Raw genomic sequence first — 24,074 nt, 5'->3', positions numbered from 1 at the left:
CCAAATTTGGTGCTTTTATCATAAAATGAACGATTGTTATGAATTATTGAGCTATAAAGCCAGCAGCAAGTAAGGCTTCTTGTCATTCGGCTAAAGCCGGCTCCACTCGGACATACTCGGAGATAAGGGGCGTGGTCAGCTGTGGTGCGTCTCAACCGGCGGTACAATCGGATGATCCTGGGGGGCGGAGCCAAGTAGGAGGAAATGGAACAGTTGGCTGACTGCTCCCAAGAAAACCGGCGACGAGCCTCCATAGCCGGCAGTCTGACCGCACACCTTCTGCTCTCAATTCATCATTACTGCAACAGCAACCAAGCAAGATACATTTAAAGCAGAACTTGATCCATTCACTTAAACACATCAACACCGAGCTATTTATAAACCACGCAACACTTTCTCGACATATCTGTGAGGAGCTCGGAGATTAGAGATAACGGCTGCAGGATGGAGACGCAGATACATGTGCCCGTCGGCTCGCCGGTTATTAGAAAAATCCCCATTTTCGTGGACGAACACAACGTGACGGAGGGAGCCATGAAGCTGATTAAAGAGCTGAGACCAGCGTGGGACCCGAGCCATGTCAAGACCAAGGTAACGTTATCCGCTAAGCTAGCTGTAGGCTAGGCTAGGCTAGGCTAAGATTGACAGCTCTGCAGCATCACAAGCACTGGCAGCAGCAGGAGTAGGGCCGAGGAAACACTGTCTTATGGCTAGTTTAATTCATTTAACAGACACCACACCGCCTTCTACACTTTCCTCCTCACTAGTGAATGAACATGACCTCTTGTTTATTTTGTTACAGTCTGTACAGTCTGTTGCAGCTGTAATATGGAGACGTTAGCTAAGATAGGAAGACGCTCTCAGACTTGAACTCTTGAAGTAAGCTAGACAAAAACTAACATCAGTAAGTCAGTTATAGGAGGTAATATTTCTGTAGTGGTACAGACAGCTCTATATGTTCAGAGTATACATGTGGCATCAAATATAACATGTCAGGTTCATTTCCTCAAGACCAAGTGTCTTGTTTTGTCCAACCAGCAGACTACAACTCAAAAATACTTCACATTAGGGCTGGACGATATGGACCAAAAGTCATATCGCAATATATTTAGGCTGAATATTGGTATACAATATATGTCCCAATATTTTTTATTGCAAAGTGAGGGCAAATGTTCAGTCAAAGTCAAAGCCATATATGACATGTCACAAGTAGTTTTATTGAAACTGTATCGGTGAACATAAATACTGTATAACAGCAGTACCTTTAAAAAAAAAAATCAAAGCTCCATAAAGTGCACATTTAAATGAAAATATATATTATGAAATAAAATAGACCAATCTTTTTCTGATATAAATGTATAAGAGAGAAGAATAACAAACATTACAAAATAACTAAATATGATGAACCCTAGTAAGGGCAGCATTTATATATAAAGAAAGAAAATAAAAATTGAACTATATCCACATAAGCGATATGGTCTAATTCTATATCCCATTTAAAAATATATCCATATAGCTTTTATATTGATATATCGCCCAGCCCTACCTCATATCATGGTTAAACATGGAAATGTAGCAAATTTTGATCTTTAAGAGGCTTATATGCTACTATACTGTACTGTACATACTTTCTGTGTGTACATTAGGGCTGGGTAATATGGACCAAAAGTCCATATTTATGCTGAATATCGATAGACGAGAGATCTCCCAATATTTTTATTGCAAAGTGAGAGCGAATATTCAGTCAAAGTCAAAGCCAAATATGACATGTCACAAGTATTGAAACCGTTTATTTAAGTGAACATAAATACTGTATAACAACAGGAGTAACTTTAAAAAAAAAATCAAAGCTCCATAAAGTGCATATTAAGTGAAATATTATCTTAAATAAAATTAGCCTATGAAATAAAATAGGCCAATCTTTTTCTGAAATAAATATATTTATATGAGAAAGGAATAACAAACATTACAAAAGAACTATGACAGACCCTAGTAAGGGCAGCATTTATATATATAAAGAAAGGAAAAAAAGTGGAACTATATTGATATATGCGATATGGTCGAATTCCATATCACATTTAAAAATATATTGATATATCTTTTACATCGATATATCGCCCAGGCCCTACCTCATATCATGGTTAAACATGGAAATGTAGCAAATTTTGATCTTTAAGAGGCTTATAGGCTACTATACTGTACTGTACATACTTTGTGTGTATACCTGTGTAGGGATAGACGTATACTACAAAGATCAATAGATTGCTACTTACACTACCTGATACTTTGCTTTCTGGAGTTTATGCATTACTGTGAGGGGGTTAGGTTGGGGGGTTGGGGGGGTGTCTATATATATGTGTGTGTGTGTGTGTGTGTAATGTTCGGGAGAGGCTTTGGCAGGTTTTGACCTGCTCTATGTCACTGCAGCCCAGTCAGTACGCTGGCAAAAGTCCCCCATGATGTACTAAGTGAGTAGAGCTCTGGGCACAGGGTGATTGGCCGAGTGTCATTCATGTGTTGCATGTACTGCAGTGACGAGGAGTCTGTCAAGTTTCCTAAATGCATTAACATTAACCTTTGCATCCAGCCAATTACTGAGATTCTGATCATTGATGTCACGCTATTGTGGTTAGCTAATACAGTTTTGCAATAGATACACTGTGCAGAGTGTTTGTTTTGCTTCAGCTTGAAATGATCCCAAAAGTTATGGGCACACATTTGATGTGGTGCTAATGTGATTCATTAAATGCTTAAAAAGTAATCATTCTGATGTATCCCCATTGCACAGATTGATTTGCGAGTGCAAATGAAGGTGGACACTAGGACTGCCATTTTTTCCCCATATTCAAGTCCAAAGTAAATCACAATATATAACCACAAGCAATTCCAAATCATTGATTGTCATCTGTGGATAGTGGTCATTTTTAATTCGTACACATCATCATAGTTAAAATCACACTATATTTATAGTAGGTTTCGGCCAGTGTATTGTAAGGTCGTACTTAAGTTGGCCTCCCACCTGGCTAGTACCTGGATCAGGGAGGATGAAAATTAATTTTGAGTTGAAAGAAAATACCTTACTAAACTTAAAATAAATGACGATGGAAATAAAACTGACTACACATGCTGTGCAGCACATGCATTTTTTTTTATTATATCTTCAATTAAAGCGTTAACAAGGAATCAAATCTCTGCAACAGCTCAAGAGTGGTAACCCCTTTTGAACCTACTTTACTTATCGACATAAAAAGGTTGCAATGAGATCTTGCCATTATATAAAAAACACACACACACAGCCATATGCCGCATACCCTGATGTAATGGTATCGTAGAAAGTATGTATGTATGTACATTACATGCCACACTACAACATCTGCAACTACATAAAACACTTACTTTTCATAAGGTACCACACCATTCAGCACATACACATTGAACATTGATATTCGCTGGAAACTATTTTACACTTCTTGTAGCGCACGTTAAAACTCTGAAAGATAGGTAGGCTAAATAGACTTCCAGATGAGATGAGTAAGGGTGGAAATCCAGAGTGCATTGGTTTACTGACCTAGGCCTATGGGCGGAGCTCCCCTTAAAGGCGTCCGATCAGAAACGTAAATGATATTTTGAAAAATGAATTCAAAAATCTTCAAAATCACCTTCACCTTCATGCCATGCACAAGACACATACGAAATCTGAGGTCAGTCTGACTAACGGTCAGAGAGATATGCCCTGGACACTAGAGGTCGACTGATATATCAGCTGGCCGATATATCGGGCCGATATTTGCATTTTTTACTTGTATCGGCATCAGCTGATACGTGCGTGCGTTCACAGATCAATTAGCCCATTTCACTGAGCCAACACCAGGTAAGGCTCGGTGCAACATCTGCCATTCTCTGGTGAGAATGAAAAACACATCAAATATGTGGATCATCTGAGGCGCCACTGCCTCGAAGCCTAGAACAACATACACGTTGTTTGCTATCCAACTGTTCATATGTTTTGTTTGTTTTGTTAATAAATGTTTCTTTTTTTTGTTTAAATTGAGACTTGTGTAACATTTGTTATCATTGTGTCATTTTTTATCATGTAAATGGAGGGAGAAAAGGCAATATCGGCTTCAAGAATCGGCTCCAAAAAATCGGCAGCACATATCAGGGATCGGTTAAGACTGATGTCAAAATAATCGGTATCGGCATCCGCCTTAAAAAACCTGTATCGGTCGACTACTGCTGGACACACACACACACACACACACACACACACACACACACACACACACACACACACGCACACACACACACACACACACACACACAAAAACACACACACACACACACACACACACACACACACACACACACACACAGATGCTTCTTGCTTTTATAGATCGATCCTGAGATCAGCTAGGACACAGTTGACACACTGGTAGTTGACCAGCCTGGTCAAGATGCCTTCTAACTACTGCAGTGTTGCTCGGTTGGTTCAGAAATATAATTTAGCCAGAAAGAACATGAATATTGGGGTAAAAATGAATTCGCCTGCTCAGTGATAAACCAGGTCAAAATTGTGTCCTGTGACTCAGATTTTATCACATAACTTATGCGTTTGCAGAAATATAGCAGCTATTTTTTAAAATTTTGCTATAGTGGAATTTTTAGTTTGTAAATAAAGGACATGGCATTTACACAGTTATTATAAATTACTAGAGGTACCCAGGTAATACTAGTCCTACATTATAATCAGGGGGTTGGTCAGAGGTCTGTGGTTTAATTGCAGTAACTACATTTTTGGTCAAAATTGAGTTATAACTAAAAATGAACTCCTTGATGTCTGTTTTATGTTGTGACAAAGTTTTAGATTTCAATTGATTTCATTCATTTTTTTAAGATAATCATGTAAAAATTGAGGTAACTACAACATCCAACTCAAAACCAATGCTAGACTTTGACTGTGATACAGTGTAGCCTTGTATATCTTCATTGTTCATTAAAAAACTTTAAAGCAGTTTTTCTCAGTTTCACCCTTTGCTAGTTACTGCAGTTAGATTTTGTAGGGCTGTATAGGGCCCTTTTAAGATGTTTGCTTGCAGGCATATAACAACTTTTCTGGGGAAAAACCCCTTATCACTCAGCCTGATCACTCAGTGTCAGATAAGATCCAAAAAGAAGCACATGACATTTCTCGTTCCAGCCACTATAAAACTAACAGATGTGATATTGTGCGATATACTTTTACCACTTCATCACCACAAACCAACACACACGTGAATGTGGTTTTGAGCATTCCATTTTGCAGCCCAGCCTGTCAGGGAGAGGAAATTGCATAATGGTCAGGTGACAGATGCGTCATGGCCAGGTCAGCCTCTTTGGCTTAGCTCTGACAGTGGCCACTATAACACCATTTACTGCTGTTCTCCAGTGGCACAGTTACACACATATGCCAACCATGTGTTTACATCCTGCTGGCTTATCTCTCTTGATCTGATAACCCACCCATTCACACACACCTGCAGCTGAGGATGTGACAGTGTTTACCTCAGCCTCTACAGGCCAGACGCAGGCTTTTTGTCCCCATGGATGCTTTTGTCCGACAAACATCACATGCCATTAAACAGCTGCACAACTGGCGACGTATTCATGAACCAGGTCACAGCAGAAATTGTAGTGTGGAGAGCGTGAGATAAATGTAACAAAAATGTTATTTTTAAAGTTTTTTTTTTTTTATAAAGTTGGGGAGGATGTTCTGGAGCAGCAGGACCATTGTTTTGATGGGAGCGGGAAGCTCTAAATGTGGCAGAGAGCAGCAGGGCAACACTGTTGACAGAAACACCTGATTAGCCCCGCCACCTGGACAGGAAGACTTTTACTGTAAACACACACTGTCCATTTCCAAACATCGCACACACACACACACACACACTGTGCTCTGGAAAACACCAACGTGTGCCAACAGCAACAAAGCAAAAGTCTCCTCTTACAACTTTCACATGCTGAAGACTGAATGATTCATCTCTGCCAGAGAAAGGCCTTGCAGTCACATGACACAGTGTGGACTCATTCACAGAAAAAAATAAAGCGTCAGGCTGTATATGGCTGAATGTTTACCTCTGTCTGGGTCCAAGCTTATCGCTGTCTGTCGATGTATTGATCGCCGGTGTTAGCGGTGTATTGTGTGGCGGGTAGAAGGGATCAGTCATGTGGTACCAAAGGCGTGTATGCTTGTGTACATACGGTCATAACAGGGATGCCTGCGCGCCCATCTTTGTGGTCAGCCACGTGTGGAATGCCAGATATGTGTGAGTGAGCGTCTGGGCCGGGGGAGATGCAGGCAGTGTGTATGTTGTTATTGTGTTCACTGCAGTGGGATGGACTGGCCCACTGCTGTCCACTGGAGTGATGTTGTCACTCAGATATTTAACGCCCAGCTTTAGACACAGAAGGCTTTTTGCTTACTCTTCATTTCAGAAGAGGCGTTTGACTTAACTTGTTGACTCACTGATGCAACACCAACACCACCCTGCAGATGAGTCAAGTAATCCTAGCTGCAGTCAGTCAGAAGGTGTGGTTAGATGTCGAGACCAGCCCTCATACAGTATGTCAACTGGACTTCATTCAGGATAAGCTGGAACTTCAGACACTTGTTTTGTGCATTTAGGACACCTGCATGCTGTAGGATGAGCATGCATTTTAAAGCTGCATTACTGTTCTTACTTATTAGACAGTGAGTCTAATAAGTAGGGCTGCACGATTATGGCCAAAATGATAATCAGGATTTTTTTGATAAATATTGTAATCACGATTATTAATCATGATTATTCATCATGTTAGGGAAAACATCTGTATTTTTATTGCACTACTTTTAAACAAACAATAGGAACACTTTTTAGTGTGTGTACAGTGTCTGGATCGCTAAGTGAACACCTCCTGCAGCAGCAGCACATACACACTGTACTGCTACAGAGCTAACTGTTAGCCTATTGGCAATTTGCAGACTGGACGCTAAGGGGTAAGCATCCCCTCTGGCTCTGCAGCTGGGAAAGACTGCTGCAGGAGGACGGTGCCGATACCTGTTCTTACTCTTCTTAACGAGCCGCCGTTCCCCACGGCTCGTTAAGAAGAGTAAGAAGGAGTCTCCAATACCACCGCTAAGGGGCTCTGAAAAGTCTCTAAATATAGCAACAAAGTTGCTAAGTTGGCAACACTGCTTCGACAGCTTTTACAAATGGCGCGTGTTGTTGTGGCCTCGAGTACTACGTCACATCTTGCTTAGCGTTCTATCCAATCAGCAACCTGTTTTTTTCAGGGGAGAAAAAAGGCCCTGCTCCCTGGTGGTTTGAAGACTACTGGTGTAGAAAGTGCTTGGCTAGATATGCAGGAGAGCCGCATTTTAAAATGGAAATATCGCAGACGATCAGGTTAATTTAATTATGGCGGCCAAAATCGTCCTCATGATTAAAATTCGATTAATTGTGCAGCCCTAGTAAACAGGGTAAAGACAGATTGTATTCACTGTTTTTAGGATCAAGCATGTTCTTTTTAATTTAATTTTAATGTTATAGTTTTAATGTTGTTGTTTTTAAGTGTATGCATCATTATTCCTTCCAGATAAACAGAGAGTAAATGTTACCATCCAGATTAGGGATAGGAATCGAGGACTGGTTCCAGTTGGGAAGCGGTTCCAAATCGTCCGATCCATCATTATCGTACTCCTCCACGCTTATCAGTTCATTTTATCAAGACTGGCATATTTTTCTGACAGCTGCACATTGCAATGCAAACAATGTCAAACTTGTGCATCTACACAGCTTGAGTCATGGTTGAGAGGCTCAGTTTATACAATATTGTGTAGCAAACCATGCATACCACAAGCACCTACTAAAAAGTATATTAGTATAGGCACACAGGTACCAACTCTTTCACTCATAGTGCTTCCATCTTGTCTCTAGTTTAATTCGCTCTAGGTTTTGTTCCAGTTTTAGCTAATTAAAGATGCTGTCATGTTCAATATCTTGTTGACTGCAGCTTAAGTTAATTTCCTTGATTTTATTGTTGGCACATAGCAATTTAAAAATGACTTTTTCGCCACAACCTCACATACACCAGACTGCCAGAAAGAAAAGAGCATCATTGTCATGTTTTAGCATCGTTATATATTTGTTTTAATACAAATCTAAAATCTTGTGCCTTCAAGATTGTCAGTTTTTCCCTGTTAAAGGTATTGTGATGAATTTGGAAATTCCAGTATATTGACAGCACTGATTGGATGTGTCAAATTAAGATTAACATTTCAAATTAGAGGGGTGGTTCGTAGCGTAGTGGGTTACACAGGCGCCCCATGTATAGAGGCTACAGTCCTCGCTGCGGTGGAGCCGGGTTTGAATCCGGCCTGAGCTCCCTTTGCCGCATGTCCTCCCCTTTGTCACCCCCTTTCTATCTGTCTCTCGCTTTCAATAAAGCATGTAAAAATGCCAAAAAAATAATCTTTAAAAAAACAAAAAACATTTCAAATTAGATTAAAAAAAAAAAAGGACATCCAAAGTAGAGGTGTGAATCCCTAGAGGCCCCACGATACGATTTGATCCCAATACTTGAGTCACGGCACGATATTATTGGGTTTTAATCAGTTTGTGATATGGTGAGTATTGTGATACAATAATATATTTTGTGTCCACAAAATGAAATTCAATCAAGAATTGTCTTGTCACAGAAAATTCTCGGTCTATTCATCTCATTCAGTCTTTTTATTTCTCCACATTGAGAGTCAAACCCACAGACTGATCAACAAAGTATTCAGTCAAACTGAACTGAACTGATATCAAACATGTATGGACGACAACAACTGCAGCATTTTCTCAAACTTTCCTCAACTTTATGCTTCACTGCTCTGAATTCTTTTAATGAAACATTAAAAAAAACTTTGCAGTGTTATTTCGACAACTTCCCGACATGATATCCTGACGCACATGGAGCCTATAGATTCCTTAGATCTTCTAGAAGAAAGAAAAAAACGCTGAAAATACTGCCAGCCCGCCAGCCATCGGAACACTAAATCAACTTGGCGGCCATGAATCAATATAATATTGCCACGCAAAATATTGCGAAACTATACTGTATCGACTTTTTCCCCCATCTCTAATCCAAAGTAGGATGACTGAGTCATCAACCACTGAGCCTCAACAATGACCCGTCTGGTGCCAGTTCAGGACACACCTGCAGCAGTTTGGCATTGATGCTATTTTCTGTGGTCTGAAGGCTATGAATGCTGCTGAATGATCCATTAATCTTATTCAGGTCAGAGCTGCATGGGGTCTGCACTGTTGCTCTCGGCCTGAAGTTAACTGATAGCTTTAGAGAACACTAAGTTTCAAGCTTTTGTTTTGAAACCACTATGGTGCTGTACAGTCAGTGGTGGGGGGTATTTCCCTGTATATATGTGAGAGGTTATGATCACTTTTGTTCCTCTTCCAGCTCTTCACCGATGGAACCACCAACAAGCTAGTGGGCTGCTATGTGGATGACAGTCCAGAGGATGTGGTTCTGGTCCGAGTATACGGGAACAAGACGGAGCTGATTGTGGACAGAGACAATGAGCTCAAAAGCTTTCAGGTAGTGTTCAAGGGAAATAATCCAAGTGGTTGGCTTACCTGTGAATCGCTGTACTTCTGAATAGTTTCTCCCATCTCATTGTCATGTCTTGTGTGTTGTTGTGTCTCTCCTTAAGGTGCTACATGCTAATGGCTGTGCTCCTCGCCTCTACTGCACCTTCCAGAACGGCATCTGCTATGAGTTCATGCAGGGGGACGCTCTCGGGACGCAGGATGTCAGAGATCCTTCCTTACTCAGGTCGGGATGCGTTCGAGTCCATTCGACCACTCAGGATTTTTGCTGACATAGCTAAGAGATGATAGAATTATAACACTTTATCAAGAAGTATTGTACTATAGTGTTCAGAATCCTCCTCTGTTCCTACATTTTACATGTAGACACAGACTACTAGGGGTGTGACGAGATCTCGTGCCACAATGACGATATTTCTCGTCGCGTTAAAAATCTGTCTCGCGAGATTTGTGAGCTATCCAAACTTCTATTTGTGAGCTGTGGGGGCAGTAAAATGAAAAGAAGAAGAGGAGGAGAAGGAGGGGAAGCGGCAAGCAGCCAGAATGACTTTGCAGGGGCCGACGGCTCGTTAAGAAGAGTAAGAACGAATCGAAGCGGCACAGTCCTGCTAACAGGCTAACAGTTAGCTCTATAGCAGTACAGTGTGTATGTGCTGCTGCTACAGGAGGTGTTCACTTAGCGATCTCTGTTTGTTTACAACAAGTACCGGACACTCTGTGCACAGTTAGTGATGTCGTTAATTCACAATCACTATGTTTATGATCAGTGGAGACTCTGTGCATAATTAGCCATGCTGGTTTGTTTATGATCAGCTGCTGATGATGTGCACAGTTAGCAACGGCGGCCACAGTTGCTTCTCCCGTGTTTAATCCATCACTTGTGTGATCACTGTCGAAACGGTCATTAAGCGATTACGCAACGATCGAAAACCATATGTCACCTCTGGAGTCTCTAAATCCCTCTGTGGGCCTTTTTGTAATGGAGACACGCAGAGTGAGCGGACATTAGAGAGGGTGTGGCCTGAGCCTCTTCCCCCTAAAGGCAACACGGCTCATATTGTTTGCACTTGAAAAAAAGAAAGAAATATTTAATTTATTTTATTTTAACTTTTATAAATTTTAGTTTTAGTTTCAATTTGTAGAAGAAGAAGTGTATTTAATGCTCATGCTTACATCATGCATGTAAAGAGTTATAATAAAACATTTCAAAATGCATGTGCAACTCTGTTAAATAAAAGTCTGTTGGTCCAGTCATATGTTGTGACATTGTAGTTTTCTTCAAATCTCGACTCATGAACCCAATATCGTGTCTCGTCTCGTCTCGTGAGCTGAGTGTATCGTCACACCCCTACAAACTACTTTACAATGCAGAAATGCCTCAACACCGCACAGGAAAGAGGCAAATGAAGCAAAAACACGAGTCACATGCAAATGATCGTTGGCAGACCATCAGTCTTGCAAGAATGAGTGAACAAAGGCCAATTCCAAAGACAGGTTTGGAAGCAGAGGAGTTGCTCATGGCACTTTATTTCTACAGAAATTATTGTCATGTGCCCAAAGCAATCAATACTTAACATATTAACACACATTGTTTTTTTTCATTTAGGCTTTTAAACCTGGATGTCTTCAGCTCATCAGCTCAGTGTGTGTAATATGAAACATTCAGTTGACTCTCAACACCTGTAACTGAACACTAGAACAGGATAGTAACACGTTCATTTTGAAATCTAGTCAGGATGATTAACTTCTGCATCTTTTTGTGTCTGTGTCTCCTGCAGAATGATAGCCAGAGAGATGGCACGTATACATGCCATCCATGCACACAATGGCTGCATCCCCAAGCCCAACCTCTGGATCAAGATGCGAAAATACTTCTCCCTCGTGGCCACCGAGTTCACGGACCAAGCATCTAATGTTAGGTGAGACCTGGCTTCTTAATGAACTCCTGCTCATAGCTCTTCAGCTCACACACACACACGCACACACACATCCTTGTACTTCTATCTTTGTGAGGGCCCTCATTGGAATAGTGAATTTCCTAGCCCCTTACCCTAACCCAGGGGTAGGCAACCTGAGGCTCCAGAGCCACATGAGGCTCTTCAGGCCGTCTGCAGTGGCTCCCCGTGTCTGTGACAAAATAATTATACGAAATGAATACTGATTTCTTTACATTTTTATTTTTATTTATCATTGCCGTCGGCCCATTGGTATTTGTATGCTTCAGTTGTAAAAAATGTGCAGCTAATATGTGGCATGGCATTAAAAAGTCAACTAAAGTCAGTGTCGGCAAAAGGGCCGTTCTGTGTGGAGTTTGCATGTTCTCCCCCTGTGCCCCGAGGTTCCCCTTACAGGGACCTCTCACAAAAGCATGCAGTGATCCTGGTCGCTATAGAGCCTCCCTCTGGTCAGTCGGGGCGCCTGGTGGGAGGGAGAAGAACCGGTGGGAATAACGTGATCCTCCCACGCGCTACGTCCTACCGGGGAATCTCCCCCTGTCAGGTGAGAAGAAGCGGTCTGCTAACTCCTCATGTCTCGGAGGAAGCATGAGTCCAGTTCAGGGCTCTCCCCAGACTGACAGAGACGAGGTGGTGCCCAGGATCATGATATAGGCAATTGGGTGATAAATAAATTGGTTACAAAATTGTTGGATGAAAAAAAAAAAAAAAAATGTCAACTAAAATCTGCATCATAGCTGTACAGCGTACAGCCCGCCTTAACCTCTAAATTTTGTCAACTTCAAGCTAGTTTTGATTTTCTCTAGCTTTGCGAGCTTTCGATTCTAAATTTCCTGAGATATTTATTCGATATCCAGCCTCTTATTTGCACTTTGGCCTTTGCTGCATTTTTCATATTAATAAATGTTCATTATGGCCTGTTAGTGATGCTGATAGGCTCATTTAGACTTAGTTAGGCTGTTTTATATTTAATGTTACGCTCAAAAAAAGTTTTGCGGCTCCATTCCGACATTTTTTCTCTGTTTTTGCCAACAATGACTCTTTTGTTAGTCAACGTTGCAGACCCCTGCCCGAACCCTTTATCTAACCCTTCACCATCACAACTAAATGCCCAACCCTAACCCTAACATAAACCTAATGTAACCTTAACCCTAAAACAAAGTCTGAACTCTCAAATAAACCTTGCTGAAATGTCCTCACTTCACAAAAATGTCCTCACTCTGTTGGTTAAAAATGTGTTCCGGTCCTCACTATGTAGGAAGTACACACACACACACACACACACACACACACACACACACACACACAGATAATGATGCAAATAGCTCCTAAAGTGCAACCTGATTTGCTTGTCACATAAATTATGCAGAAAGAGTCTGTCTGTCCTGAGCCTGATATGACCTGAGAGCACTCAGTGAAGTAGTTTTATCAGATGGATGTAGCGAGTTATTCTGTTTAATATTCTCTGTAGTGGAGGTAGCTTATCCGACACATTATTTCTAAACATGATGTCTGGCTTACTGTGAAGAGGAAATTGCAGAGGTTATTACTAGAAGGTGTCATCCTTTTCTCAGAACAGACCACAAGCTTTACATGTACTCATGAATCACACTTTAGCCACACTAGCAGGACTCTGGACATGGCAGTGTCTGTTGGTTGGACCAACACTGTTGTTCAGACTTGACAGACTTTTTATACAACAAATGGATGGATTGCTATTAATATATATATATATATATATATATATATATATATATATATATATATATATATATATATATATTGTAGAGCATTTCTACACATAAGTCATCTAATAATTGAAATGGGTTTTTTTTTGTGTGAAGATGAGTCAGTTCTAGGTTGTTTCAGTTGATCTTTGGCACACCATGTCACAACTAGACACTTGTTTAAACTAGAAGGGCCCCCATCTCACAATTTATTAAAAGAAAGGCAAAAATTAAGAAATAAAAAAGCAATTTCTGTAGTAGTTTCTGAGGCACTCTGTTGTAAATGAAAGTACTTTATTGAAAGATGGATGACAGTAGTTGGATACTACTTTGACTGCCAATTAACTCCGTGGTCTGCCACTAAGAGTAAGATGGACAGCCTTTGCTTTTTTTCTTTCATTTTTGACCTCTCGCCCTGTACTTAAAGAGCACCTGTTTTTTTACTTTAACTTTATCAACATTAATTTATTGACCTGGTGCAGCACTCTTTGCTTTTTTCTTATAGCCAAAAAATAAGTATTTGTATAACCCCAACAGAGACTTGGATCCGCTCCAAAATTGATTGGCCCACGGTACACCTTTCCACCAAGTTTCATGAAAATCAGGCCCGCAATTTTTCTGTATTAACCCCTTTAGCTGAGGTAATACGTTCTTGCACACCTGTAAGTCTTAGTTGAAGCTATGTTGCATCAAAACCTTTCTGAGCGTGAAGATGACAAAGAATCCGGCTCACTGTCCATCACTGGTGATCACTTTATAGCCAGTTCACACCACATCACTACATTTAGCCCTGATGTTCCTCTCACCAACAGTTTTTGACCCACGGGTAAACCCTCGTCCCTGGCGTTGACCCACTCATCAACACTGATTCCTCCTGGGTAAGATCTTTTAGTGTGTGACCTCCTATCGCTGGTCGCTCATATAGTGTGAAAAGCACTTAAAGGCTCTGGGTCACATGAAAACATGTTGTGTAGTGTGAACATTAGGAGTGTGATGATACTCTCAGCTCACAAGACGAGAGACGATTTTGGGTTCATGAGAACAAGACGAGATTTTAAGAAAACTACAATGACACAATATATGACTGGACCAACAGACTTTTATATAACAGAGTTGCACATGCATTTTGAAATGTTTTATTATAACTCTTTACATGCATGGTGTAAACATGAGCTTTTTATAAACTTCTTCTTCCACAAATTGAAACTTAAACTAAAATGTATAAACGTTAAAATAAAATAAAATAAATACAATTAAATATGTCTCTCATTTTTTCAAGTGCAAACAGTATGAGCCGTGTTTCCTTTAGGGGGAAGAGTGGCCACCAGGAAAGTCTCAGGCCACGCCCTATCTAATGTCCGCTTACTCTGCGTGTCTCCATTACAAAAAGGCCTCAGAGGGATTTAGAGACTCCGGAGGTGACGTATGGTTTTCCATCGTCACATAATCGCTTAGCGACAGTTTCAACCGTGACCACACAATCGATGGATTAAACACGGGAGAAGCAACTGCGGCCGCCGTTGCTAACTGTGCACAACATCAGCAGCTGATCATAAACATAGTGATTGTGAATTAAACGGCATCACTAACTGTGCACAGAGTGTCCGGTGCTTGTTGTAAACAAACAGAGATCGCTAAGTGAACACCTCCTGCAGCAGCAGCACATACACACTGTACTGCTACAGAGCTAACTGTTAGCCTATTAGCAATTTGCAGACTCTGGCTCTGCAGCTGGGAGAGACTGCTGCAGGAGGACTGTGCTGCTTCGATTCGATCTTACTCTTGTTAACGAGCCGCCGTCCCCTGCGACGTCATTCTGGCTGCTTGCTGCTCGCTGCTGCTTCCCCTCCTTCGCCTCCTCTTCTTCTTTTCATTTTACTGCCCCCACAGCTCACAAATAGAAGTTTGGATAGCTCACAAATCTCACGAGACAGATTTTCAACGCGACAAGAAATATCGTCAAGTTTAATCGCGCAAGATCTCGTCACACCCCTACTTAAAGGCTCTGGGTCACATGAAAACATGTTGTGTAGTGTGAACACGAGACCAATCTGATGACTTTGAAAGTCGATAATCTGAAGTGAACATTATTATCACATCCCTGGTCAGTGAGAGTGAGACAGAAACTTGGAGACAGCGGAAAGCCGTCTGCTTAACTTTGATGCCACACCGTCAACAGATTGGGTAGCTACACACACAGCTGGTTACTCTGTATAGTGACATCTGGTTAACCCTTCATTCAGTCTCCCCTCCTCCTGTCATCATCTCTACTCTATTATAATGCAGTCAAATGCACAACATAGTTATTTCCATATTTTTCCACCTTTCTTATTCAAGAAGAGAACAAGTACGAAATAGTGATTGCATTTCATGCTATAAACAATACCTTTTAACTTGATAAGACCTAAGTCCACCTAGAAAAACACCCCCTAAACCCCAGCATTCCAGCACTCCAAAAGCCTGAGGGTTTTCTGGAAAAATGCACAGAATGTCAACATTTCTTAAATAATTAATTTCTCAAACTCTGTAGCAGAAAGAGCCACCTGAAAGCTGAAACCCTTGGCTTTAACTGTATCATTGTCCTAAAAAGCATTAACATTTTTTTAATAAACATCAATAAACAACAACAATAAAAGAATGAAACATTTATTAAACTGTGTGGCACATAAAGAAGAAAGTGACAGCCATATGTTCTATAAAACAAACAGTATAAGTGCGATAACTATATGTTTATTTAGAGCAGGGGTAGGCAACCTGAGGCCCTGGAGCCACATGTGGCTCTTCAGGCCATCTGCAGTGGCTCCCTGTGGCTTTGACAAAGAAATTATACCGAATTAAATTTATTTTCTATTTCTTTATATTTTCATTTTCATTTATTGTTAGTGTAGGCCCAAAGCAAAATTATTCTTAAATTATAAAAACGTGTTGCTTATAAACAGCATTACATTTTATGTTATTTTTACAATTTAGGCAACTAAAATGTGCACCATAGAGTAATAAAGTCTGTGGCTCGGCATCTTAACCTCTAAATTTCGCCAACATCAAGTCTATTTTAGAGTTTCCCTTTGATTCTAAATCTCCTGTGAAATCTTTTCGGTGTCCAGCCTCTTGTTTGCACTTGAGTCCTGGCTGCATTCTGACAAAATCATTCAAATAAATGCTCATAATGACTTATTAGTATTGTTGGTAGGGTAATTTAGACTCGGTAGGCTGTTTCGTTTTAATTGTAAGGCATGGCTCCATTACAATATTTTTCTCTTTTTTTGGCCAACAATGGCTCTTTAGTTGGTAAAGGTTGCCGACCCCTGATTTAGAGTGTAGTAGTTATTGTACGTCATCATCCTACTGTAACTACAGATTTCGACCAGTGGGTCTGTAGGCTCATTATATTCTGGGTCATCGTCGGATTTATGGTCAATAATACTGTAGTCAGCTTCTATGTCGCTACCCTCGGCCATCACTCTCTGTCATAGATGTGCATGCGCATGTTTTGGTTTTTCTCATCACTGTTTGACTTTATTTTTTGTCAATTCTTCTGTGTGGAGGCTTGGAAAATGTTTCTTTGTTTTCGTTTTTTCCCCTTTCGCTTTTCTCCCATGCATTTCGGCAAACACTGTTAAATTTCACCAGTTACGCGTCTTAAAAATGACGAGATCATCCAAAACATGCAGACGTCGCATCCAGTCTTAAATAAAGACCTATAAACACACACAAACATCACATCTGGTCTAAATGGGTTAACAAGCAGTCATCCCAAGGTGCTGAGCTTTGGTGGTGAAATCATTATTCTGTTATCATGACATAGTCAAAAAACAACATAAATCCAGTTTAATGAAAAACAGTCCTGCTGTGTGTTTGACTGTATGACTTTAAAATGATTAGTCAGAAGGAAAAAAGAGCTGACTAAAGGTTGTCTTTCTTTACACTTGGTCTTGTTGTTCAAAGGTGGTGTGAATGTTAGTTAGAACAAAATTAGATTCTATACTGTTTATGTAGTTATGGCCAAGCACAGAATACAGTACTCTTTCCAGAGGTCATAGTAGGGCTGGGCGATATGGAACAAAAGTCATATCCCGATTTATTTAGGCTGAAAATCGATATACGATATATATCATGATATTTTTATCGCAAAGTAGTTTTATAGAAACCGTTTATTTAAGTGAACACAAATACTGTATAACAACAGGAGTACGCTTTTCAAAGCTCCATAAAGTGCACATTTAAATAAAAAATATCTTAAATAAAAATAGCCTATGAAATAAAATAGGCCAATCTTTTTCTGAAATAAATGTTTATATGAGAAAAGAATAACGAACATTACAAAAGAACTAAATATGACAAACCCTAGAAAGGGCAGCATTTATATATGAAGAAAGAATATATTTGAACTATATCGATATATGCAATATGGTCTAATTTCATATAACATTTAAAAATATATCGATATATCTTTTATAGGGATATATCGCCCAGCCCTAGGTCATAGGCAAACCAATGCCTTGTTGAAATAGGGTGGTTCATTATGAAAGGGCAATAAAGATGATATGACATGAATAAATCATAAATCAGATCATGAGTCAGACTGCTGCTGACCAAGGATAATGTAACACCTTTGAGTTAATAACCCCAAGTACTTATCCAAATGACCTTTGACCCCTGACGCACATACAGCATAAGCTTGTTGCATTTGGCGTTGAGAAACACATTTGATAGAATTGCAATTTTCATCTTTGGGAACGAAGAAGGAACCGTTTCCAGGAGTTCAGAATGAAGATGGTTCGGTTTGCATCTTGGCGCCGGACCTGTGGAGCCAGCAAAGGTAGACCGTTTCATAACCTGGCCAGCTGCCCAGTCACTGCTGATGTCTTTGTTCTGATGGCTATTAGATTAAGTCCAGCATGTGGCTTATATAACTGTAACAATAATAGCCGAGTGGATTAGGGAGTCTGAGGCATGCAGTGGGCCAACAGATGTTTGCTCAGCTCAGTGTATCAGGTCACTTTAGTCTCTTCCTTGGTTACACAGACAGCTAGAGTGTCCTGGTCCTGGACAGCAGACGCTTGTTGCTCTGTGGTGTGAAGCTGACTGCATAAAAGCCCAGATGTGACCGGGCTTTATCAAAGAATCACCAGAGATCTGTGTGATGTGTAATACAGACTTATTGCTGTCATACTGACCTCAGCAGCAGAGATCAGCTGTCTGATGGCTTTCCCATACACCATGCAGGGGTTAAACAGTTGAGATTCAGGCCACAGGTGAAGAAGAAATCTCCAAGGAGAGGGTGTGTGTGTGTGTGTGTGTGTCATCTCCCGCTATCAGGCTAACTGTGGATTAAGCCCCATAAGCCCATTACAGTAAGGGTCTCTGCTCAGCTCACCAGTCTGGTTGGCTGGGACACTAACTTAGCGACTTAACCCTTTCTCCACGAGCCAGTAATACCACTTTCAGACCAACACAGGCTGAAACTGTGATGCTCCGAAGTGGTATGTGCATCATGTGACTGGGGCTAAACCTAGGTTAGCTGTATGAATGATGAGTAGATCTGTGTCACATACACAGAGATGGAAAACCGCAAATATTTGAATAAATTCAGCAGCAGTACACATACAAATGGATTAAAGTTCTCTGTTGCTACGACAGATTTCTGTCATTTGGAGTTCACAGAGACCACTTATGAGATCATAGCCATGTTTTGATTGGGGGGGGGTGGTGGCTGCTGGGAAAGTCTCAGGCCACGCCCTTTTAATGTCCACTCACTCTGCGTGTCTCCATTACAAAAAGGCTCCAAAGGGATTTACTAGACTCTGGAGGTGACGTATGGTTTTCCATCGTAGCTTAATCGATTAACGTCAGTTTCGACCGTGATCACATGGCTAATTATGCACAGAGTCTCCGCTGATCATAAACATAGTGATTGTGAATTAACGGCATCACTAACTGTGCACAGAGTGTCTGGTGCTTGTTGTAAACAAACAGAGATCGCTAAGTGAACACCTCCTGTAGCAGCAGCACAAACACACTGTACTGCTACAGAGCTAACTGTTAGCCTATTAGCAATTCAATTGTGGTGTTGTTTGCTTGATGCTTGTTCGGTTTGTTGTTATTTTTTTAAATAAGACAAAGCACTATAGAGATTTGCACCCATTGTTATTTAATCCTCGGGCTGTTTGTTGATGGATTTTTTTTTATTTCTATTTTCTTATATATAAGAGGTTTACTTGAAATAATAAGTAAAATAAAAACAGTTATGAAAAGTTATGTAGATGCTTGATTATTTTAGAGAGTAAAGACAAGCTTTGCAAAAAAAAATGCATTAAATGCAATAGAACAGCTGTTTAAAATCCTCCTCCTGTAAAACAGTATTGGTTGAGCATCTAAATGTAAAAAAGAAGACATAGTAGTGTCACCATAGTGACCCTGCAGCAGTGTGAGTGTCCTCTGAGAGCTTGTTTCTCTAACTGTGCTCCCAGGGGCCAGCAGCGTGAGCCCCACTGAGCCTGTGTGCTGCTTGTGCATGTTGCTCTCACTTGTTTTCACTTCACATGTTCCCACTTTGTGATCTTCTCAAAACAAGGAAATGCTATTTGCTTCGGTCAGTAACAACTATTCCTGTCACTTTCCCTGATCGTCCTCATGCCAGAGTTGTGTTTTCAGACACTTGTGTGCATAATTGTCACATCAGCCCAAGAGAAGCAGCTGTGAAGAAAGTGTGTGGGGGAAAAAGCTGACCTGTCTCTATCCATCTCTCCCCCTCTCCAGAATCCAGCAGGAGGTTCCTAGCAAGGCGGTGCTGGAGCAGGAAATGTTGTGGATGAAAGAGCATCTCTCCACTCTGGGCTCCCCCGTGGTGCTCTGCCACAATGACCTGCTCTGCAAAAACATCATCCACAACAGCAAAGAGGGTAGGCATCTTAATGCTCACTGTGAATTGGGAGATTTGCAGTGGGGTGAATTTTAATTTTTCAAATTTCCCCAATAACAATATTGTTTTTTGTTTGAAACATTTTATATACCACACAAAATAAAATACCTTTCCTACCTCCCTTTTCCCTCCCAAACCCTGCAGCCTGACACATTCTGTCATCATGGCTTAACACAAGGCTACGAAACACAGCACATCTTTCAGTTTTTAGATATATTTTGTCTTTCACCTGGTGTTTCCTCAAGCAGGATGTGTTGCCCTGGCCAGCTTTGCAATTTGCATTTCAAGTATTGCAGTAAGCAAGCATTGCATGGGGCTGGGAAGGTTTAACCACAATTGTGACCGCTTTGGGCTTGCCATTGTCCTGAATTGAAAAATCTGCATTGGTGACTTAGTCTCTGTCTCTTTCTCTATATACTTGGAAGGGACAGTTTGGGATTTTGGACATTAAGCTGGAAATACTTGCCGGTAGTGTTGTGGATGCAAAGCTATTAGCTTACTTTCCGGGTGTGGCTCAGTTGGTAGATTGGTCACATACGGAAGGTCGGAGGTTTGATCCCTGACCATGGCAGCCTACATGTCGAAGTATCCTTGAGTAAGATACTGAACCCCAAATGTCTCCTGATGCTGCGTTCATCGGTGTGTGAATGAATTCCCAATGGTGGCAGGTGGCACCAGTATGCCCTGGTAGCCTCGGCCACCAGCATGAATGTGGGTGTGAATGGGTGAATGAGCGTAGTGTGTAGTGCAAACCACTTTGGATAAAAGCGCTATATAAGTGCACTCCAAATACCATTTATTTTCCGAGTTCTGTTGTCAGAGTCCTGGCTAGTTCTGATCATAGAACAGATAGTTCTGGCAAGCTGGCAGGGTCACAAAATTACAAGGTTTTACTCCACAAAACTAAGAGACATTAAAAGGTCACTCATTCCACCACAAAACAGTGCTCCTCATGCATATCAGAAACCATCTTCACTTGGCATTATTTTGTTTCTTGAAAAAGCCAGTAAAGACGATGACAGCACGTAGTAATATTCCTACTGTTTTGTGGTGGAATGGGTGACCTTTTAGTGTAGCTTCAACATAGGTAGGTTGGGTTAAAATTCTAGTTGCTTTCTGGACAAGCTGCATTGTCCAAAGGGAGCTGAGGTCCTTAAGATGGACTCCGGTGATTTTTGAGCATGTTCTGATGATGCCATTCAGACACTTCTTGTCTTTTACAGAAAGACAACCAAACCAGCATATAAAACAATAAGTTAAAAGACTCTCAATAAAACTTTGATAAAAGGTACATCAAATATTTCTGTTGACACCGAAAGAGTTGTTTCCTCAGCAGATGGATTCTCTGGTTTGCTTGCTTGACAATGCTGTGTGTATGTGTTAAGAAAGCAAATGAGATGATTCATCGCAACATTATTATTATTATTATTATTATTTTTGCTGTGACTTTAACTGTGGCTTTAACCTAAGTGGTTCCAGTATGGTTTCTATTCTCTGCTGCAGCCTGACTGTTCCTGGGCAGGGACACCATTTAACATTTTCTGTGTCCTCCTGTTGTCTCTCAGGTCATGTTCGCTTCATAGACTACGAATACTCCAGCTACAACTACCAGGCCTTCGACATCGGGAACCACTTCAATGAATTTGCAGGTTTGTCCAACCGCAGTGTGAGTTCTATGTGAGAGTTAGTGTTGTATCCAGACAGTGTGGCTCATGATATGTGTCCCTGTGTGGACAGGAATGGCGGAGCTGGACTATGGGCTGTACCCCAGTCGGGAGATGCAGATGGACTGGCTCAAAGTGTACCTGCAGGCATACAAACTCTTCACCAAGAAAACTGAGGAGGTCAGCCCGCGAGAGCTGGAGACGCTCTATGTACAGGTCAACAAGTTTGCTCTGGTGAGGACGAATATGTTGGCAAAACACACAACCCCACACAACCCCATTGTGTATCGCATTACAGTCCTTGATCTGGCGTCTGATCTCTCTCTTTCAAGGCTTCTCACTTCTTTTGGGGATTCTGGGCGCTCATTCAGGCCAAATACTCCTCCATCGACTTTGACTTCCTAGGGTAAGTTGCTGTGTGACTATGTGAAAGGTTTAGAGCTGTATGTGGTGACCCCCGCACAGGATATTACATAAGTGATGGGTCGGACTGTGTGTCTGAAAGGAATCTGTCTGTGTGGGTTAACAGAACATTATGAAAGACTGAAACCCAAAACCCAAAAGCCAAGTCTCTCATTACTTTTTTGAGCCTACATACCACTTAACAATTCCTGTCCACACACCTGTAACACACACGGCAGCAGGCTGGCCTCCTCTACTAGTTCACAGAGATATTATATTTACATTTAGTCATTTAGCAGACGCTTTTATCCAAAGCGACCCACAGGAAAAAAGGTGGAGCAATCAAGGTATAGTGCAATAAGAGCCATTAGTGCAGCAATAAGTGCTGGTGACAATTCTTTAAGGGGTAGATTATCATGTGGTGCTAGGAGAATTATACATATTTCCTAGGACCTAGGAGGTATATGGATGAGAAAGGCAGAGTATCTCTCCTTCTTTACATGTTATACAGTCAAAAGGCCTTATTTAAAATGGATAAGTGCTCTCATTTGGAAGCATCTAATAGTCTTCTCACTGAGGGACTGCATGGCTTCTGTTGCCACTAAATCTGGTTAAATAAGACAAAAGGGCAGCACTTCAAGCACCTGCAAAGGGAGAAACGCACCCTTATCTGTGCTACCAAGCAAATAGCGTCACCTTCGCCATTTACAGGCCCCTTTATGTAAATGAGTCTCATTATAAAACATTCCAATTCAGATCAGCGCATGTTGGAGGTATTTGGATGGTCCTCCATGTAAATCACGTATGCCTACTGTGTTCTCGGCAATTGAAATTGGACGCATAAGAGGGCAAATTCCCCTTAGCAAAACTTTATGGGCTTGTTTGTTTGTCAATGTGACATTGAGCCGTGGCAGAAGCAAGGTTATAATAGTTTTGGATTTTTCATGAGTTTTAGTTTCGTTGTGAATTTTTGTTTTCAAATTCAGTTAGTTTTCATTAGTTCTTAGAGTGAGTTTGCTAGTTTTAGTTTAGTTTTTATTTTTTTGAAAATGCTTAGTTTTAGTTTAGTTTTTTGAAAATGCTTAGTTTTAGTTTAGTTTTTACTAGTTTTAGTGTTAGTTTTAGTTTTTTGTAATGGGCTATGTGTTGGGTGCCAGATTCATAATACATTTTGCCTTTATTTCCTTTGGTTTATCCATCTCAGCCCCAATAAAGTTATTAACTCTTACAGTTCCGGGTGTTTTGAATTTTGGTTGGAGTGTAGACATCCCAGTCTCAGTAAACGGATTTACCATGTGTTCCTGCATGTTCACTAATCAGCAGCTAAATAAATACATCAACCAAGAGGGATTATGCAGTGTTTTCCTTTCATGTATTCTGCAGCCGCTGCTGGATTTTCAGTGCCGCCGCAAAAAATTGTGGTTTGTAATATCATGGCCGAATCCAAGACACTTTTACCATAATAACTAAACGGTTTGTGCTACCAATGAAAATTCCAATGTTTTCTGAAAGCTGAGAAGTTGCTCTTTACAGCCAACATGGTGTCATTACGGTGATTTCACTCTCACTTCTCCCGGAAGCCCACAAAGCAGGAAAACACACACTCAGCAGTGGAGAAATAGAAACACTGGATTATGTATGAAAAAAGTTGACAAAGACGAAAACAAAGGACATTTTACTATAATTTTAGTTAGTTTTGTAACCACACAATACAGTTTCAGTTAGTTATCGGTTTTTAAAAAACTCTAATTTTTTGTTTTATTTAACGTAAATGTTTTCTC

The 24,074-nt window shown here is 40.8% G+C and overlaps 1 protein-coding gene across 1 annotated transcript in view; it reads left to right on the top strand.

Moving 5' to 3' along the window:
* Window positions 1–208: 208 nt before the first annotated feature.
* etnk2 (ethanolamine kinase 2) overlaps window positions 209–24,074 on the top strand; it is a 32,105-nt gene continuing 8,239 nt past the window's right edge. Inside the window, exons 1-8 of the mRNA XM_059328903.1 lie at window positions 209–591; window positions 9,475–9,612; window positions 9,728–9,849; window positions 11,402–11,542; window positions 20,065–20,207; window positions 21,793–21,876; window positions 21,965–22,125; window positions 22,224–22,297. Of these exons, the coding sequence (XP_059184886.1) occupies window positions 445–591; window positions 9,475–9,612; window positions 9,728–9,849; window positions 11,402–11,542; window positions 20,065–20,207; window positions 21,793–21,876; window positions 21,965–22,125; window positions 22,224–22,297 (1,010 nt within the window). The 5' untranslated portion in view covers window positions 209–444. The remainder of the gene's footprint in view (window positions 592–9,474; window positions 9,613–9,727; window positions 9,850–11,401; window positions 11,543–20,064; window positions 20,208–21,792; window positions 21,877–21,964; window positions 22,126–22,223; window positions 22,298–24,074) is intronic.

The sequence above is a fragment of the Centropristis striata genome, chromosome 3, assembly GCF_030273125.1.
Source record: "Centropristis striata isolate RG_2023a ecotype Rhode Island chromosome 3, C.striata_1.0, whole genome shotgun sequence".
NCBI classification, from domain to species: domain Eukaryota; kingdom Metazoa; phylum Chordata; class Actinopteri; order Perciformes; family Serranidae; genus Centropristis; species Centropristis striata.
The sequence above is the reverse complement of the archived record's forward strand: the minus strand, read 5'-3'. Positions and strand labels throughout refer to the sequence as shown.